The following is a 16,830-nucleotide window of genomic DNA, read 5'->3' as shown; positions in this document are numbered from 1 at the left end:
TATATATATATATATATATATATATATATGTCTAGGCCCTATGGTGACACCTTACCCCATACAAGTAGACTTCATTTAAAACCTTTACTTCAATTTTTAAGTTTCACTTTGACCCCTTGTCCTCAAATTTTAGGTGTCAATTGATGCCCAAAATCCTCAAGACGCCCAAAATGGGCTTCAAATTTAAACACCGCTCCCCAGTCAAGGCGCTGACGGTGATCCCTCACCGCCTCCCCACCCTCCCCCTCGCGACCTCCTCCATCTTCCTATATTAATATAATCTTCGTATACCAGCATGACACAAGTCTCTGCTCTGCCCATAACTCTCTCCTCGCCTTTAAAATGGGGATCCTTCGTGAATAATGCACTGTAGCGATCGAAATATCGATCTCCGAGCTTGAGGAGCTGTGGTCACTAGGGTGGTAAGTGAGCAATATCCTGAGGCCACTTGTCTGTGACTGCTAATACTGTAGTTTATGCCATTCAGGAGCTTTAAATCAGGCTGCGGATATAGACATATACAGCTTCGGGTGACTGTTAATTCGGGTGGCCGCAGGAGGTGACAGTCAGTGTGTTTGCTACACACCGGGACTGGCTGTCAATGCCATCTTAGCTCTCTACTGTTTTAGCCTATTTTTATGTCGCTTGATTGATAGTTAGATCAATCAGCTTTGAGAGCCACAGTACCTGCTGTGTCATGATTATAGAATAGTAGACAGCCGGCTGCGCTTAGTACGTGTTTTATAATTATGGCTCAACATCAACAAAGCTATCCGTTATCAGCTGATACTCCTTGCTTTGATGAACGTGATCATGGAAACAGAGACAGCACCGGCCAGTGTGCTGACACACGTTCTCCCTCCCTTCCAAGTTCCCTTCACATCCAGCTTCCCATCGCCGTCATCATTATCATTATTCGTCCCAGCTATATTGATGAATGATCCCTTCCTCCTATCCTCGATAAACAATATTGTCTCACCGCTTACTATCCAGCCTGATGTCCTTGAGCTGGATTATTCCGCTCCCTTGCTCCTAGAACCCGCCTTTCTTCATGACGTTTCGTGCCAACATATAACCAAACAAATAGCTGCAGACAACATAAAACCCCACGAGATTGTTTCTCCGGCATTCTCAAGCAGCTTAGAACTCACCCATGATAATGATCTGCATCAACTATGGATGCCTGATGATCAAGATCTGGAGGAAAATATTCTCGCATTTCTCCCATTTGATGGGTCTCGATGCTTATATGACAGCGAATCCCTTGTCAGACATCAGCGTGAGTTCTCCAGCGGATTCGATGACATTAGGTCACCAGCTCATGCAACATCGGCAGCATTACCGTGCCCGATACTGATCACAACTTCACAATTCCAAAGGCACCCAGTTCTGGCCATGATCCTCTTAGATGTTGCTTCAACCTGCAAGATTCCATCTCATGCCCAGGATGCAGCTCGCCTATTACTTCTAGTGTGGGAAATGAAGCAACAGATGGACGCATCAGTGGTGATTTAGAAGGAGCTACGTCTTGCGATCAGGATCATTATGAAGATGATAGGGCATACACCGTTGTAATATCAGTCAAAACCGAGAAGCTTGACCTGGTTGATGGCTATGCATGGCACAAGTATGGAGAGAAGAAGATCAAGTCCAAGAGAGACGATCACCCAAGGTAAAGGCGCTCGCTTCTCCAGTAGAGATTAGAGTTTATGCCTTTCGTTAAATCAGAATGTTTCTGGAAGAATAATATGTGATTCTAAAAGAGGAATTATAGCTTTAGGAGTGTGCCACCCTCTCCAATGTCCTTGATTAATGAAGAGGTATGTCACTAATCCGTGCATAAGCAGGGCTTATTTTCGGTGCGCAAGGAAGGGCTACCCTGTTAGGAAGCGGGTGGAGCTGTCGAGTGAGAGTGAAGGCCACTACATCTTCACTTACAAACAGCGCCATAATCACCACCCCCCTCACAAAAATTCAATTAACAGGGGAGTGCGGGGGGAACTCCTCCAAAGGCGAACGAGCAAATACTGGCGAACATTCCGAAAGATAATATAGACCAGACCAAGAAGACGGCCATATCTACTTCTGAAGCAAAAACAACCATCAATGATCAAGCAACAAAAGGTAATCGAGTCTTCTAGTGAAACAAAAGCAAATAACAACAAAAAACTCCCTTCTGGGATGCACAATGCTTGCACAAGCAAGATGTGGATGTTCCTACAAAAGCAAGACTACTTATGCTTCTATGATAATAAGTTTCCTGTAGCGTAAGTTTACTATTGCACAAGCAAGACATGTGAGCCCTCTAGATCAACTAGCTAGCTGCAAATTAGCCCGATCTTCTTCTGAACAAGAACGATAAGGGAGATAGGGGTTTTAGATACAGGCCTTGAAAACATGTGATAGGGAGGGATTGTATATCTTGAACCCCTAGATTGTCATTCATTCTTTTGTAACTCTACATTTAGGTGTTTGCAAACTAACCACGGAAGAAACAACTCTTATATTGGAAAATTAGTGGTACAATAATTCTACACGAGAATAGAACAAATTGTTATTAGACCTTAGAAGCTTGCATGAGATGGTGCATTGACAATAACATCTATTCATTTTCCAATGGTTTAAATAGTTAACTAGTTCACTTCACAGTTGATTAACTATGCATATAAGTGTGTAAGTAAAAATCATATGTAGAAAAAAGTTCTTGTACTAGATTGTTAGTGGTGGTGGAAAGTTATCATACATGAGACAAATACTCTTTTAAAATCATGAGTGAATGTTGCTTGACTTTTTCATGAATAACAATTCTCTCCCACACATCTTATCATGTGCTGGAATAGTTGCAAATTTTCATTTTATGACACACATGAGTTACAATAAGCGTCTTTAGGCAATGCAAAAGTTCATATTAACACTTCCTTATGTAACCAAGGATTATGTTTTTTCACATTGTATTACTTGTGCATTTACTAATTATGTTTAACTAAACTTTACTAGATATAAGTGCTTTTTCTCGAGATTTATCATCACATACATTTTTGCTTGGTGTTCGCTACACATGAATTAGTGAAACCCTTGCTCACCAAAATCTATCATAAATTTGTATAGAAGTTTGGGTTGCTTAGTTCAATCACCCTCAGAACTTTAAGCTAATCAATAAGGTTTTATTCAAGCACTCAAATTATTAGAGCACTTATATATGGATTGTGTTGCAACGTTCACATATGATAGTATCATGATCACCCATAACATATACGAATTCCTCTTGTGTGGATAAGGACATGGTACTTCATGAATCAAATAGATAGAAGTACTCGAAAATGTGTTTTTTCATTTTTATTGATAAACTCTTTAATGAAGGTACATTCTGTAGAGTTTAATCTTTCTATGTTAGAATATTTATATCCTTCATTCTCTCAATAGTATTCTACTCACCATGGAATCCATAATCCTCCCATGCTAGTAAGCCTTTTAGTACTAAATTTGTTCAGATAACACTACAAGAGAAAGGGCCTATAGACGCGCACTGTACACATGAAAAAGCGGCCGCATTTATAAGTGCATGTATCAGCGCGTCTATTTACACTAGTATACAGAATGCGTCTATATATCCGCATTTATAAACGCACCTATAGATGCGAAAATAAATGCACATATTTTTCATTTCTCATTAAGTCCTTGAATATGACCAAACCTCTTAACAACTAGTATTTGTTTGAATACATTACCAACTTTACTTCTTTCTGAGTATTACAAATATACATCCAATCATTCAAAGCTAATTATATATGTGTGATTTCATGCCCTATATACATCCAATCATGTCCTATACAAATGTGATTGGATAGGGCATGATTACGACATAATTATGAGAGAAGTGATCGATATATGCACATGTTGCATCTATTGTGCACTTAACCTAGCCATGGCTAAAACTTATAGATCAAAGGTTGACTTGTACATTTGCAATATATATATATATATATATATATATATATATATATATATATATATATATATATATATATATATATATATATATAGAGAGAGAGAGAGAGAGAGAGAACTGATCAATACACTCACATGTCTCATTTGTTGTACACTTAACCTAGCCATGCATAAACTTAGAGATCAAAGCTTAATCTGTGATTCAAGGGAGTACCCTCACTTTTTAGGGTAGTCCCTTGATTCTCATTATTCTCAAGGAATATACATCACAATCAATACAATCAAAGCAAAAGCAAGACATGCATGCCAATTCATAGCATGAGTAGATTGATGTAAATCAGTTGGCTTGTGCATGTGCAAGCTGTTCCAATCATGTCAAGGTGCACTTATTGCTTACATATAATTTTAGATAAGGTGGACCACATGTAGCCAATGTGCACATGTCCTCTTTTCATCATCTTTAGCCAGTGTGTCCACTTGTTGGTGACTAAAATAGATCACTGTAAGGATACTTTGCAATACCAACAATCCAACTACAAATCTCTTATCTATGAAATGTATAAGTAAATTAACTTGGTTAATTTGATAAGATCAAGTTTTTCTTCCATGGACAGTATGGTTGGCTATCTACTTCAACGTTATGGGAACTTGCAGAAGTCAATGGAGCATCCTAAAAATGACGATACTGTAATTACTATATGAAGTCACTTCATGTACATATCTTTGATTGATTGATGGATAATATGCATTTCTCTATCTCTTTCATATACACCTTCAATGCATTATCTCTCTCTGGCTAAAAACCATTCGTGCTTTATCCACCTATTAATACATGCATGCAATTGCAAGTGGGATGGTCTAGTAAGTCACCACATATGTGCCAATTGACTTGCCAATGTGTTATCTCTTATCCTCAAGCTTTGTTATATATGTCACCACATAGGTCAATTGATTTGCTAGTGTACCATCTCTTATCTCAAGATTTTCTATATATTTCACCAGTATTCTCAATCAAAAACATCATATCAAGCATATCTTGCATTAATCAAGCATATTGGCCAACCCAACATAAATGAAATTGTATGAATAGCAATGTAGATCAAGATCTTAGCTTAAATCAATAACACCTTTTTGCACAATATAAACTATTAGAGTTTAACTACAATATATAATGCCTGCAAATAAGAAAGAGGCTTGATTTGTTGGACCACTATGCACATACAATCTATATATGTCATATTCCCTAAATGCATGCATTGATACTTACAACATGGAGGCAAACATTTTGATATTGAAAGACCAGGAAAGTCATGTCATGTTGATCCAAAAACAACCAAAAGCTAGCATCTAATCAGATGCACTATGCAAATATTTAAAAAATTTTAAAAAAGTTATGGCTTTCTTTTCAAACCTGTGCTTTCCTGCGTTTTTTTGCATGTTTTCTGCAGTTCGAGCTCGACATCACTACTCATGTCTATCTATCACTTCATGAAGACCATGAGGGAAGGAAATAAGAGTAAAAAGAGGACAGGAGGAAAGAAGAGCCAAAGAGTAAAGAACAAGAGCCAAACAGCAAGGAAGAGAAGAAGATTCAAGCAACGTACCAAGGGAAGGGAGAAGAACGAACAAGAGCCAAACAGCAAGGAAGAGAAGAAGATTCAAGCAACTTACCAAGGGAAGGGAGAAGAAGGACAAGGAGCTTGCAACCTAGCCGCCACTCGTCGGAACAAGCAAAGAAGGTGAGTTCTTCTTCTCTCTCTCAATCTTGTTTGTTTTCTTTGTCTGTTTGTCTCTCTCTCTCTCTCTCTTTACATCCTATAGTTTGTCATCTATGGAGGTTTTCTTGTACGTTTTTTAACCAAGTTTGAAAAGAAAAGGTCCGACCATACGCGTATGTCAGCACGTCCAGATGACAGTGTAGACGCAGGTATAGATGCAGAAATAGATGTGCTGACAAACGTGCACAGAGATGCAGATATAGACGTAGCATGTAATATGTTTTATCTGCACAGGGTAATATGATTTTTCTTGTGTAGATGTGGAATCCTGGATCCTCCAGTACTGATCTTGAGTTGGAATGCATGAACAACACCTTAGCAGAGTTTTCTAGAGATGTTAGTAGCTTTTTTGAAAGTTTTCGAAACAAGGAGCAATTCATGAGGGAGATGACCAATTATCTTAGTCGCCCTCCCACTGTAGAGGAGGTTTTCAGTGTGATGTCTGGGACACCTATCACATCTTTGCCTAGCACTGCCGCACAAACACCAAACCTTGGTACACCTCTACTAACAGGTACTCCACGCACTATGCATACACATAGATCAGTTGATGCACAGGGATCAGCTGAGGTACATGGATCGACTGAAGCACGTGCATCTACAGAAGCACGTGCATCGAGTGAGGTAGAGGATAATGCCCATCGAGGGAGGAGGGAGAGTCGTGTGGGAGGACGAGGAGATCGAGGGCTTTGTGGGGGTTGCCTAGGAGGTGGCTCTCGATCACCTTCACCAGGAAATGAGAGAGGTGAGCCTCCACAAATGTACTACTCTGGTGGTATCTTGCATGACTATGAGGGGAGGGAAGTGATAGCCTACTTGAGGAGTGTCGTGCATGCCACATACAAATATTGCATGATTCCCTTCAAGCACAAAAAAAATGGATTGTGGAAAGAGGTGTTGCGGGCAGTACATAGAAGGTACCCTGATCCCAAGAATTTACGATTCTCAGATGATTGGGAATAGTCAAAGGTGAGAGATGCGCTTCATAACAATAGGTCTCACCTTATGACGCGCGCCAAGGAGTCACTGCCGAGACAAGAGCAGGGCACCCTGGATATGGCCAACTATCCAATTGCCACCGCAAGGAGTGCAAAGAGGCCAAGAAGAGAGTAGCGGAGAAAATGACAAGTCGCCCGCATGCATAGGCGCGACGTATCCAGATGGCAACCATGGGATCTTCGCATTATGCATCGGGTGGCAGGGAGTCATGGAAGGCTGAGTTTGTAAGTATTATTTGATTTCTTTTTTAAAATTAAATTTTATAATTTGTTTCACTTTATTATGTAGTGTGTTCTAATATGTTGTATGTTCAAATTGTTTTGTAGTATCATATCATTGGTAGGATGCCTACTCCTAGAGAGGTAGGTAGGCTACCATCAAGGTCATAACTGGGCGTCCACTTGGCAGTATTTCTACGAGGAGGGACTCATCACGGAGGAGCAATATAATCGTGCCATAAGGATTCCACCACTAGAAGGGGTATGCTTTATTTTTTACATGAAAAGTATAGGTAACTCTAATTTATTGTTTGTAATGGTATTTATATACCTTAATCCTTTGTGTAGGCAAGCCTTGATGCAGTTGAGGATAGAGAAGGGGGGACTAGCAGTAGCGGTGGCGGCAATGGCAGTGGTGGTGGTAGCGATGATGATGCCTCTTCTGAGGAGATGTAGAGGAGCCCCATGCATGCATGCATTGTTAGATATGATCAATGCCCCACCCTCATTAGGTAGTACCAATGATCCATGGTGCTCAAAGTTGTAAGGCCCCCATTATGAGGAGAAGCCAAATGTGAGCCCGGACATTGGTTGAGTCCTGACTTGTATATCAGATGAGGTCTATGTGACCGGATGGCAAAAAGGTGACTGTTGTGAGTCTAATCTTTGGGTTAGACGGAGTGGTTAAGCTGGTAGCAACTCGAGGCACATTGCATTGAGTTGCGTGGTAAGGGAGTTAAAAGGGGGCCCTATTGTGGGGTCTGGGGGGTCCCAGGGGGCCAGTGGCCCCCCTGGCAGGGGTCCGAGGGCAGCGCCCCCGGCCCGATGGTAAAGGGAATATTCCCTGGCCGACTAGTGGAGGCTCATATGCTAGGTCGGTCAGCATGCGGACCTAACGACCTTCGCGGGCTATAAAAGCTAAACCTCTTCGCAGCCATCTCTCACTCATCTTTCACCCACTCAGAGTTGTTGTTCCAGCTAGCCTTAAACTCTTCACCTATCTTCTGTCTAGATCGCCATCTAAGCTTCACACAGTGGAAGCGCACGGGTGGACAGAGCCATCTTTGTATCAGTTGTTTGGAGTTAAAGAATTTATTGATTCTCCTCTTATCTATTGTGTACTCTCTATCTCTTTCTCAGATTCTGTTCGTTGCGCCGTGTAATATTTTACATGGTATCAGAGCCTAGGGGGCTTTAGAGATCGGAGAGCGTACAAGAGGCAAAGGCTTCAACAGCAAAGAGAAACGATGTCGACTCCGGGAAGCAGTTGTGGCGCATCAGGAACCGGTGCAGGAGGTGGTGCTGCTGTACCGGCTATTCAAACACTGAGGATTCATCCACCAACCTTCAGCGAAGGCAAGTTAGATGGTACAAACTACACCTTGTGGAAGTTCAAAATTACAATTATCCTTGATTCTTATGAGCTTTTGGAGACTGTGCTGGGGACTGACGCAGAACCAGAGCCTACCCCCGACCCATCAAATCCTAGTGTGATGATTCCTCCGAATGCAGATCTTCTACGAGCTTGGAAACGAAGGAATGCAGATGCATTGTGTGCCTTAGTTACAAGCTGTTCTGACAGTGTTTTGACTCTGATTCAGCATACAACCAAAGCATCAGAGGCTTGGAATGTACTAAGGAGTCAGTATGAAACACGAAACCAAACAAGGATTCAAAACTTGGAGAATCAACTAGCAGCGGAGAAGTTTGCTGAAGGAGAGACGGTTGAAGCATTCATCACTCGGATTAAGAATCTGCGCGACCAGATGGCTGGCGCTGGGATACAAAAGACTAGCGAAGAGCTAGCTCGGAGGTGTCTTCGGATTTGTCCACAAAAGTTTGATGGACTAGTAACTGCCCTTAATACTCAGGTGAGACCTCAAGCTTTGACTTTTGAGGAGTTTGTGCATTATTAATGGAGGAGAAGTTGAGGCTGAAAGCCCGAGAAGGAAGCAACAATGGAGATGCTACATTCTCTGCCAATGCAAAAGGCAAAGGTGTTTCCTCCACCAAAAATGATGGTGACAAAAAGAAGAAGGGCGGCAAGAAGAAGTTTCAAGGAGAGTACTTCTACTGTAAGAAGAAAGGACATGCAATTGCAGATTGTTGTGTCAAGAAGGCAGATGAAAAGAATGGTACCCTTAAAAGTAAAGGGAAAGAGACTGCCAATACGGCTGAAGCAGAGTTGGAATTATTCATGGCGACCATTGAGGAAGTGTGCTCCTCGGCACAAGAAGAATCTACCACTGACTCAGGGGTGTTGGATAGTGGGGCCTCCCGTCACATGACCAACAAGAAAGGTCTATACAGTTCTATGCAGCCTCTACAAGAATCCATCACTGTGACGGTTGGAAATGATGCTAAATGCCCTGCTGCGGGTACAGGTACTATTTCTTTTGTTGCTGCAAATGGTGAAGTCAAAAAGCTTTCAAATGTGTTGTATGTTCTCGAAATCAGGAGAAATCTCTTCTTAGTTGCTGCCATAACTGATCTTGGTCATGAAGTGAGGTTCAAGAAGACAGGTGCAAAAATTATTGATAGTGCTGGCACAATTGTTGGCAAAGGAGAAAGAAAGAACAACCTGTATGAGCTAAGTGCTCTTACAGCCACTGCTGGAGTGGGCACAAGTAAGCTTTGGCATGAAAGGTTTGGACACATTGGATTTGCAGTATTGAAGGAGATGCAAAAGCAAGGTATGGTTGCTCACCTACCTACAATAACTGAATTGAAGGAACCATGTGAAGCTTGTATGATGGGCAAGCAACAGAGAAAGGTATTTCCACAAGAAAGCAAGAATAGAGCACAGGCTCCTCTAGAGTTGGTGCATGCTGACTTGTGTGGTAAGATGCCTACACAGGCCTTGGGGGGATCTTCTTATTTTATGTTGATTGTCGACGACTACAGTAGGAAGATGTGGGTGTACTTCCTTTGTGATAAGGCTCAAGCTTTTGGTAAGTTTAAAGAATAGCTAATACTTGTTGAGAATGAATCAGGGAAAAGTGTGAAGAAATTTAGAATAGATGGTGGTGGTGAGTTCAACTCAAAGGAGTTTGAAGGCTTTTGCAAGAGCAAAGGGATCAAGCGTCAATTGACGACGCCTCACACACCTCAGCAGAATGGTGTTGTGGAACGCAGGAATCGTACCATTGTGGAGATGGCAAGATGCATGCTAAAGGGCAAGGGATTGCCTAACCATTTTTGGGCTGAAGCTGTTAATACTGCAGTCTACATTCTAAATCGGAGCTACACAAAGGCTCTCAAGGAAAAAACGCCTCATGAGGCTTACACTGGTAAGAAACCATCTGTTTCACATTTCAAAATTTTTGGATGTGAATGTTATGCACATGTTCCAGATGAGAAGAGAAACAAGTTACAACCAAAAAGCAGAAAATGTATCTTCTTGGGTTATAGTGATGAGCAGAAGGCTTACAAGTTATATGACCAAGAGGCAAAGAAGATCATCGCGAGTCGTGATGTGGTGTTCAAGGAGGAGCCGCATACAGTGGAGGAGGAGAAGGCAAGTTCTTCCACTTTATCATCAAGCGAAGAAGTAGTCCACTATGAACCTGTCCCGAGAGCTATCCCTATCCTTAAGGAGGAGGAAGCATCATCTTCAGATGATGAGGAAAAAGTTCACCAACCTGACATCACCCCACCGGAAAAGCCATTGCCGCGCTGGGTGAAGAAGCTCTATGACCACAATAATCCTATGCCTGCATCTGTTGAGGAGAAGGCAGACGGACCAAGGAGGTCTCAGAGAATAGAGGAGCAAAGGAGGGCTTCTGCTCACATAGTCAATATGGCCTTGATGGTTGAGATTATGAGAGAAGTAAAGGAGCCAATTGACTTAGAAGAAGCACTTGCAGATCCATCATGGAAGGATGCTATGCAGGCAGAGTATGAAAGCATAATGAAGAATGACACTTGGGAGCTAGTGGATCGACCAGCAAGGCGGAAGGTTATTGGCATCAAGTGGATCTGGAAGGTAAAGTACAAGGCTAATGGTACCTTAGAAAAGTACAAAGCTAGACTGGTTGCCCAAGGATTTTCACAACACTACAACACAATGCCGCCATACACGCGTCCATTACACGCGAAAAGTTACGGGCGCGTGTATGGTCGTTTATACTTACAGCAATATCGGGCGCGTGTATACATGCATGTAACAGCGCGTGTATAATTGCATGTGAGGGCGCGTGTATTTGCGCGTAAAAACTGTCATAATACACGCTCTGTTACACGCGACACAGAGCCTAACTACAGAAATCCATTTCTTTTCAAAACAGAAAACCATTAAGTTTTAAAAATGTCATTGTGCATTGCAGTGTTTACAAACCATTACAAAATCCCACTACATGCACTTACAACAACGTAATATATTGAAAAATATATCTTCATATGGTTATTGAAAGACAAAGTATACAATAGAAATGTCATGAATTTGGAACAATACAGTGATGGATTGGTTAGGGTTCGATCTCATCTTCAATAAGATCCATCCTTGCCAAACGATCAACATCAATATCCATTTGATCAATTTGTAAGGCTACGATTAAATTTATTCTACTATCGCTATTTTGCCCATTGATAATGGTACCGATGCCTTGATCATTCTCATCATCATCACCATCATCCTCAATGGAAGGGTCATCCTCATGATCGTGAGAAATGGCACGCTCATCCTCATTATCATGATCATCTACATTGGCATGTTCGACATCATCTTCTTTGCGGCTTGCCACATCCTCCATATGCTCCATATCAGTGAATGTATTATACATTACTTTGGAACGTGGTGCAATAGGGATGACATACCACCATTTACTGTCATGCACCATTGGCAGATAGATAACCTGCTCAAATACACATAATTCATTAATTAATTAGCATATCAAAAGTCAAGGGGTGCGCGAGCTTAGATATATATGTACATGAAACACATTTGTAAAAAAATGCATACCTGCTCACATTGTTGTGGCAATACGAGCCAATCTTTCTTTGTTTGCCAAAACTTTGTAGAGTCAATAGTTACATAGCCACTTGCATGGCGTTTTATCGTTGCGTTAGGCCCTTTTTCCACCACGTTCATTTGCCATTTGACATCCAAAACATACACAAAGAAGCGGCGAAAGTCAAGTCTGTATATGTCTTGGATTGTGCCACAATAATCATCAATTTTTCCATTGGCTCCCTCAAAGCTACTAATGACACCGCAATCTTGTGTATTCCTCTTTTCATCTATTCTTTGTGTTCGAAAATGCTTGCCTTCACACCATATAGCATTGAACATAGTGCACTGGACCAAAATATAAGCAATATCTATGTAAGCAATTAATGTGAATAAATATGAAAAGCCAATCACTTACAAAGAATGCAAATTTACATTTGTTCTATGTACCTTTAACATGCATCCTCGTGCATACTCCCATTCTTCCGCCGTGATATGCAGCCCCTCATCTCTCTCTGCTCTCTCCATTTCCTCATGCAACCAATCAACATGAATATCATTCGGAAGTGTTGCTAGATGCTTAGGGTACGCCTTACGAGAGCCATGTTGCCTCCGAAAGAGAGCTCTGTCTGCTTGCCTTTTTGTCTTTGCATCCTCGTATCTTGTAACCCATCTGCTCATCACATCACTATTAAGGATGCAAGTGAAATTAAGATCATCAATCAATGTTCTCTCAATTACTTTGCTCTGTCCTTTTCCTTGAGGCACAATAGACGTCATCCTCAAGTCCTCTTCATTGCTCCATAGTCGCGGCAAAGAGCTATCCACCTGATCAAGAAATTCTGATATATATACAAGAGACTCTTGTATCAACCAACCCTCAGCCATGCTTCCTTCGGGCCTTGCACTTTGCCTCACAAAGTCTTTTAAGGTCTTCATGAAGCGCTCTAGGAAGAACATCCAACGAGCATGCACAGTGCCACATAAAGCAATTTCATCCACTAAATGCACAATGAGATGTAGTTGACTTGTGAGAATGGTTCGCGGAAAAGTCTCCTCTACCATACAAACCACCTCCACTGCCATAACATGTGCATCATCCAATGTGGCTGGATCAATTGCTTTGGAACTAACATATCTGAAAAATAAATGCACAGTACGTTATACCTCATGCACATTCATTTTGCAAGGTATAATGAAGGGTGATCTTACATGGGATTTACATACCTCACAAGCTCGCCCATCTTATAAATACATCTTTTCAAACTCCTGTCTGCACAATGGTCGATGCTAGTAGGTAGTATGAACTGCGCACATAAGAGCACATGTATATTTGAATTAGGGCATTACAAAATTTAATTTCAACCTACAATAATTGGAAAACACTTACTTGGAGCATCTTGTGCCAATCGTGGGACTTCAACCCATGTAGTTGCTCAACCCCTCTTTTCTTAGTGGTTGTAAACGCTCCCTTCAACGATCTCATGCATCCAGTGGGAGTACGCAAAGTGGTGATGGCTTGCTTTACCTGCTTCTCCTCCTTCTTTGATATAATCCAGGGAGCAGGCGGAAGACGAACGTGCCCACCCTCCTCTCGTGGCCAAGCTTGACGCATACATCCTGCGACCTGCAAGTCCTCCCGTACGCTAACATTGTCTCTTTTACCAATAACATGTTCCCAGATACTAGATCCCACATTCTTGAAGATGTGCATGGGATCAAGAAGATGGTTGATCTTGAGATGGGTCGAATATGGTAGCCGGAAAAAAATGGAGTACCTACACAAGGGATTGCAGACTGTCATCTTTATTCCAACTTTAGAGACTACACAAAACAAGATTGGAAACAATGGAGATGTACCTGTTCATGCCATCTGGAGGAAGAACATTTGAAGACTCCCAAATACGCTTCCAATCTTTTGCACAAAGTGTCTATGGATGAATGTTCCTCTTACTAGGAGCATATTTAGGGTGATCTGATGGGAGAAATCGATGATGATTATCGAATATGGTCTTACACAAACCATCAGCATACTCATGTACCAATGAAGGGCCACATATAGGACATGCATGTTTACCCGATGTCCTCAAACCTGTTAAAATAAAAAAAAAGTTAGAATAATAAAGTCAATAGTTATAATTGATATAGCTAGTAGTATTAGAGTCGGGAGGTAGTTAGAATTCTTACCAGAACAATCGCTGTATCCTGGAAAGTCATGCATTGTCCACATCAACACTGCTTTTAAGTCGAAGTGTCGAGAGGAGGGAGGCCTACTAATGTCCACTACCGCAACACCTCTCCATAGTTCCTCCAACTCATCAATCAACGGTTCAAGATAAACATCCATATGCTTGACTTTATGTTTCCCTGGAATCACAAGGGATAACATAAGATGTCCCTTCTTGATCGCCATTGATGGTGGAAGGTTGTAATTCACCAACACAACCGGCCACACGCTGTATGCGGTGCTCTTGAAACCAAACGGATTCACTCCATCCATACCTAGGCCAAGTCTCAAGTTTCTGGGCTCTGTTTTAAAGCTGGGCCACTCATCTTCAATATGCTTCCAAGCAGGAGTGTCTGCAGGAATTCTCCACATGCCATCATCCGATCGATGCGAGGAATGCCATGACATGAGCTCTGCTATGGATTTGCACTTGAACATGTGTTTGATGCGAGGAATTATAGGAAAGTGTCGCAAGACTTTACGAGGTACATCAAAACTCTTCACATCTGTTCTCTACCTTGCTTCACCACAAGTGGGACACTGTCGAGCCTCCTTATGCGTCCCACGAAAGAGAATGCAATCATTGATGCATGCATGTATGCGATCATAATCCAATCCTCCAAGAGATGTCACATAGCGCCTTGCTTTGTCTCTTGAGGTGGGTAGTCTATTCCCCTTTGGAAGCATGTTTGATAATAGCCTGCATCCAATATCATCAATTAGCCCATAACCCTAAACCCTATACTGTAAACCAAAAACCACTAACTCAAATTTGCAAGTTACAATGCTTACTTCAATAATGCGTCAAGACTTGCATTGCTCCATCCATAAACTGTTTGTATATTGAGCAGTTCAAGTGAAGCACGTAAAATAGAGAATGTGCACCCTTCAAAAACCGGTGTCGATGAAGCGTTGTAGAGATGCTCTTGTTCCATATCATTGTCGTCCACACCTTTGCGATCATCCCTAAAAAGATAAAGTACCATGTCATCAAACACTTCCTCTTCCACAACTTCGTGGGGTGCAGGGCTATTGTCATCCCTTTCCCACTCATCTCCGACAAGAGATCCTGAAGCTCCAGCATCATCTCGTCGACGCTTTGCATGCTCTCGCCGTGCGTATGGCACCATGTTAGGGTGTGGTATTGCATCCTGCTTCAATCACAGTATATATATTACAACGCGCTCCATTAATTTGCACACCATGAGTTATTTTAATACTTTCAATTCACATCTTCTCACATCTAAACCTGTTTGAATCCATTCTCCATACATCGAGATGTGATTCAATGTAATTCGACGCGCTCGTACAATGCACCCTTGACATCGATTACACGTACACTTGATCCTTTGTGCCAGCCACACGTCGCGATCACGATGACGCATTGTCTCATCCTCACCAGAACTGCTTGAAGAGGATGATGACATGCTATGTCCAAAATAACCAATACAGAAGTAGGATCAGTTTTTAGTGAAATCATACACATCCTATGCACAAAACAATGGATACACAAGAATAATCGGTTTTTAAAAAAGTATAAACAGTCTCTGTGTCGCGTGTACAGGCGCGTCTACAATGTGTTCTGCTGCGCTTTTACATGCGCTTTTACACGCGCTTTTACACGCGTGCTTTTCGCGTTTACCTGCCGCGCGCGTCGCTTTCTTTCTTTTAAAAGCGCGCCCTCTTTCAAAACACTTCTTCTTTCTGCGCCCGCTTTCTTTCTTTCAAAAGCCCTTCTTTTAAAACCGAACCTGCCTCTTCCAACCAGCCTTCTCCCTCTTGGACTACCCAAAAGAAGCAAAGGGTGCAGACAACATAGAAAGGGAGAGAGAAGCAAGAATCAACGAACTCACTTTTCAAAGACTTTTCAAAGAGGTTGGTTGTCGTTTGTTTGTTTTGGCAAATCTGTCGCTTTCTTTCTTTCCACCCGTGCTATGTGTACTTGAAAGCGACAGAGGATAGAATTGTAAGAGATATGTTTATTTTCTAGAATGGTAGATATATGTTGTAGGTTATATATTATAGGAGATATATTGAGGAGATATATTGTAGGAGATATGTTTATTTTTTATATGCATGTTTTGCTTGGTTCATTGAGGCGGAATTTCGACGCTTCGCAGATTCTTCATGGATCCAGGCTCTTCCTCCGATCCGTTGGCATACGCCACTTGGATGATGGAGATGATAAACCATTTTGGGCGCCATCCTAATCCAATGGAGCTGACAGAGTATATGTATGCCCATCCTCCTCCTAGACTCCCAGGTCACACCGCGCCCCCAAGTACACAAGCCTCTCCACTGCCGTCTACGCCTGCGAGTCCGGCGAGACGTACCCCTGCGCATACACGCTCATCGAGGAGACACACCCCTGCACGGACACACTCACGCACACCCTCCTCTGTACCGTCACGTGAGGGCTCACGGCCACCATCACGTGCTCCCTCACAGTCACAGTCACGTGCAGCCACCCCTAGTCATGGCTACTCCCGCAGTACAGATGAGAGCCGACGCCGCAGTAGGGAGAGCGGGAGTGGAGGATTATGCGGCGGGTGCTTTGGTGGGGGGGGTAGTCACGGCACGCGGTGAGAGAGGGCATGGAGGGAGGCATGTACGAGGAGACAGTGAGGAGTCGGAGGAGGCGAGAGAGGTGGAGGGAGAGATTTTCTACGATGTTACGGATAGGGGCGAGGTAGTCATGGATGCGAGAGGGAA

At 42.3% G+C, this 16,830-nt stretch overlaps 1 protein-coding gene and 1 pseudogene across 1 annotated transcript; both read right to left on the bottom strand.

Moving 5' to 3' along the window:
• Positions 1 to 11,409: 11,409 nt before the first annotated feature.
• LOC148033612 (uncharacterized) lies at positions 11,410 to 13,034 on the bottom strand (the record flags this gene model as incomplete). Its single annotated transcript, XM_087680944.1, has 3 exons — positions 11,410 to 11,796; positions 11,904 to 12,239; positions 12,342 to 13,034. Coding segments are annotated over 3 exons (1,416 nt in total), but the record flags the coding sequence as incomplete, so codon positions are not given.
• A 635-nt stretch (positions 13,035 to 13,669) lies between these two features.
• On the bottom strand, positions 13,670 to 14,304 carry LOC148033611 (uncharacterized; annotated as a pseudogene).
• Between the last annotated feature and the right edge of the window lie 2,526 nt (positions 14,305 to 16,830).

The sequence above is a fragment of the Lygodium microphyllum genome, chromosome 7, assembly GCF_053477565.2.
Source record: "Lygodium microphyllum isolate KBCC chromosome 7, Lygodium_microphyllum_v1.1.10, whole genome shotgun sequence".
Lineage (NCBI taxonomy): Eukaryota > Viridiplantae > Streptophyta > Polypodiopsida > Schizaeales > Lygodiaceae > Lygodium > Lygodium microphyllum.
Note: the sequence above shows the minus strand (reverse complement) of the source record. Positions and strands in the feature narration are given on the sequence as shown.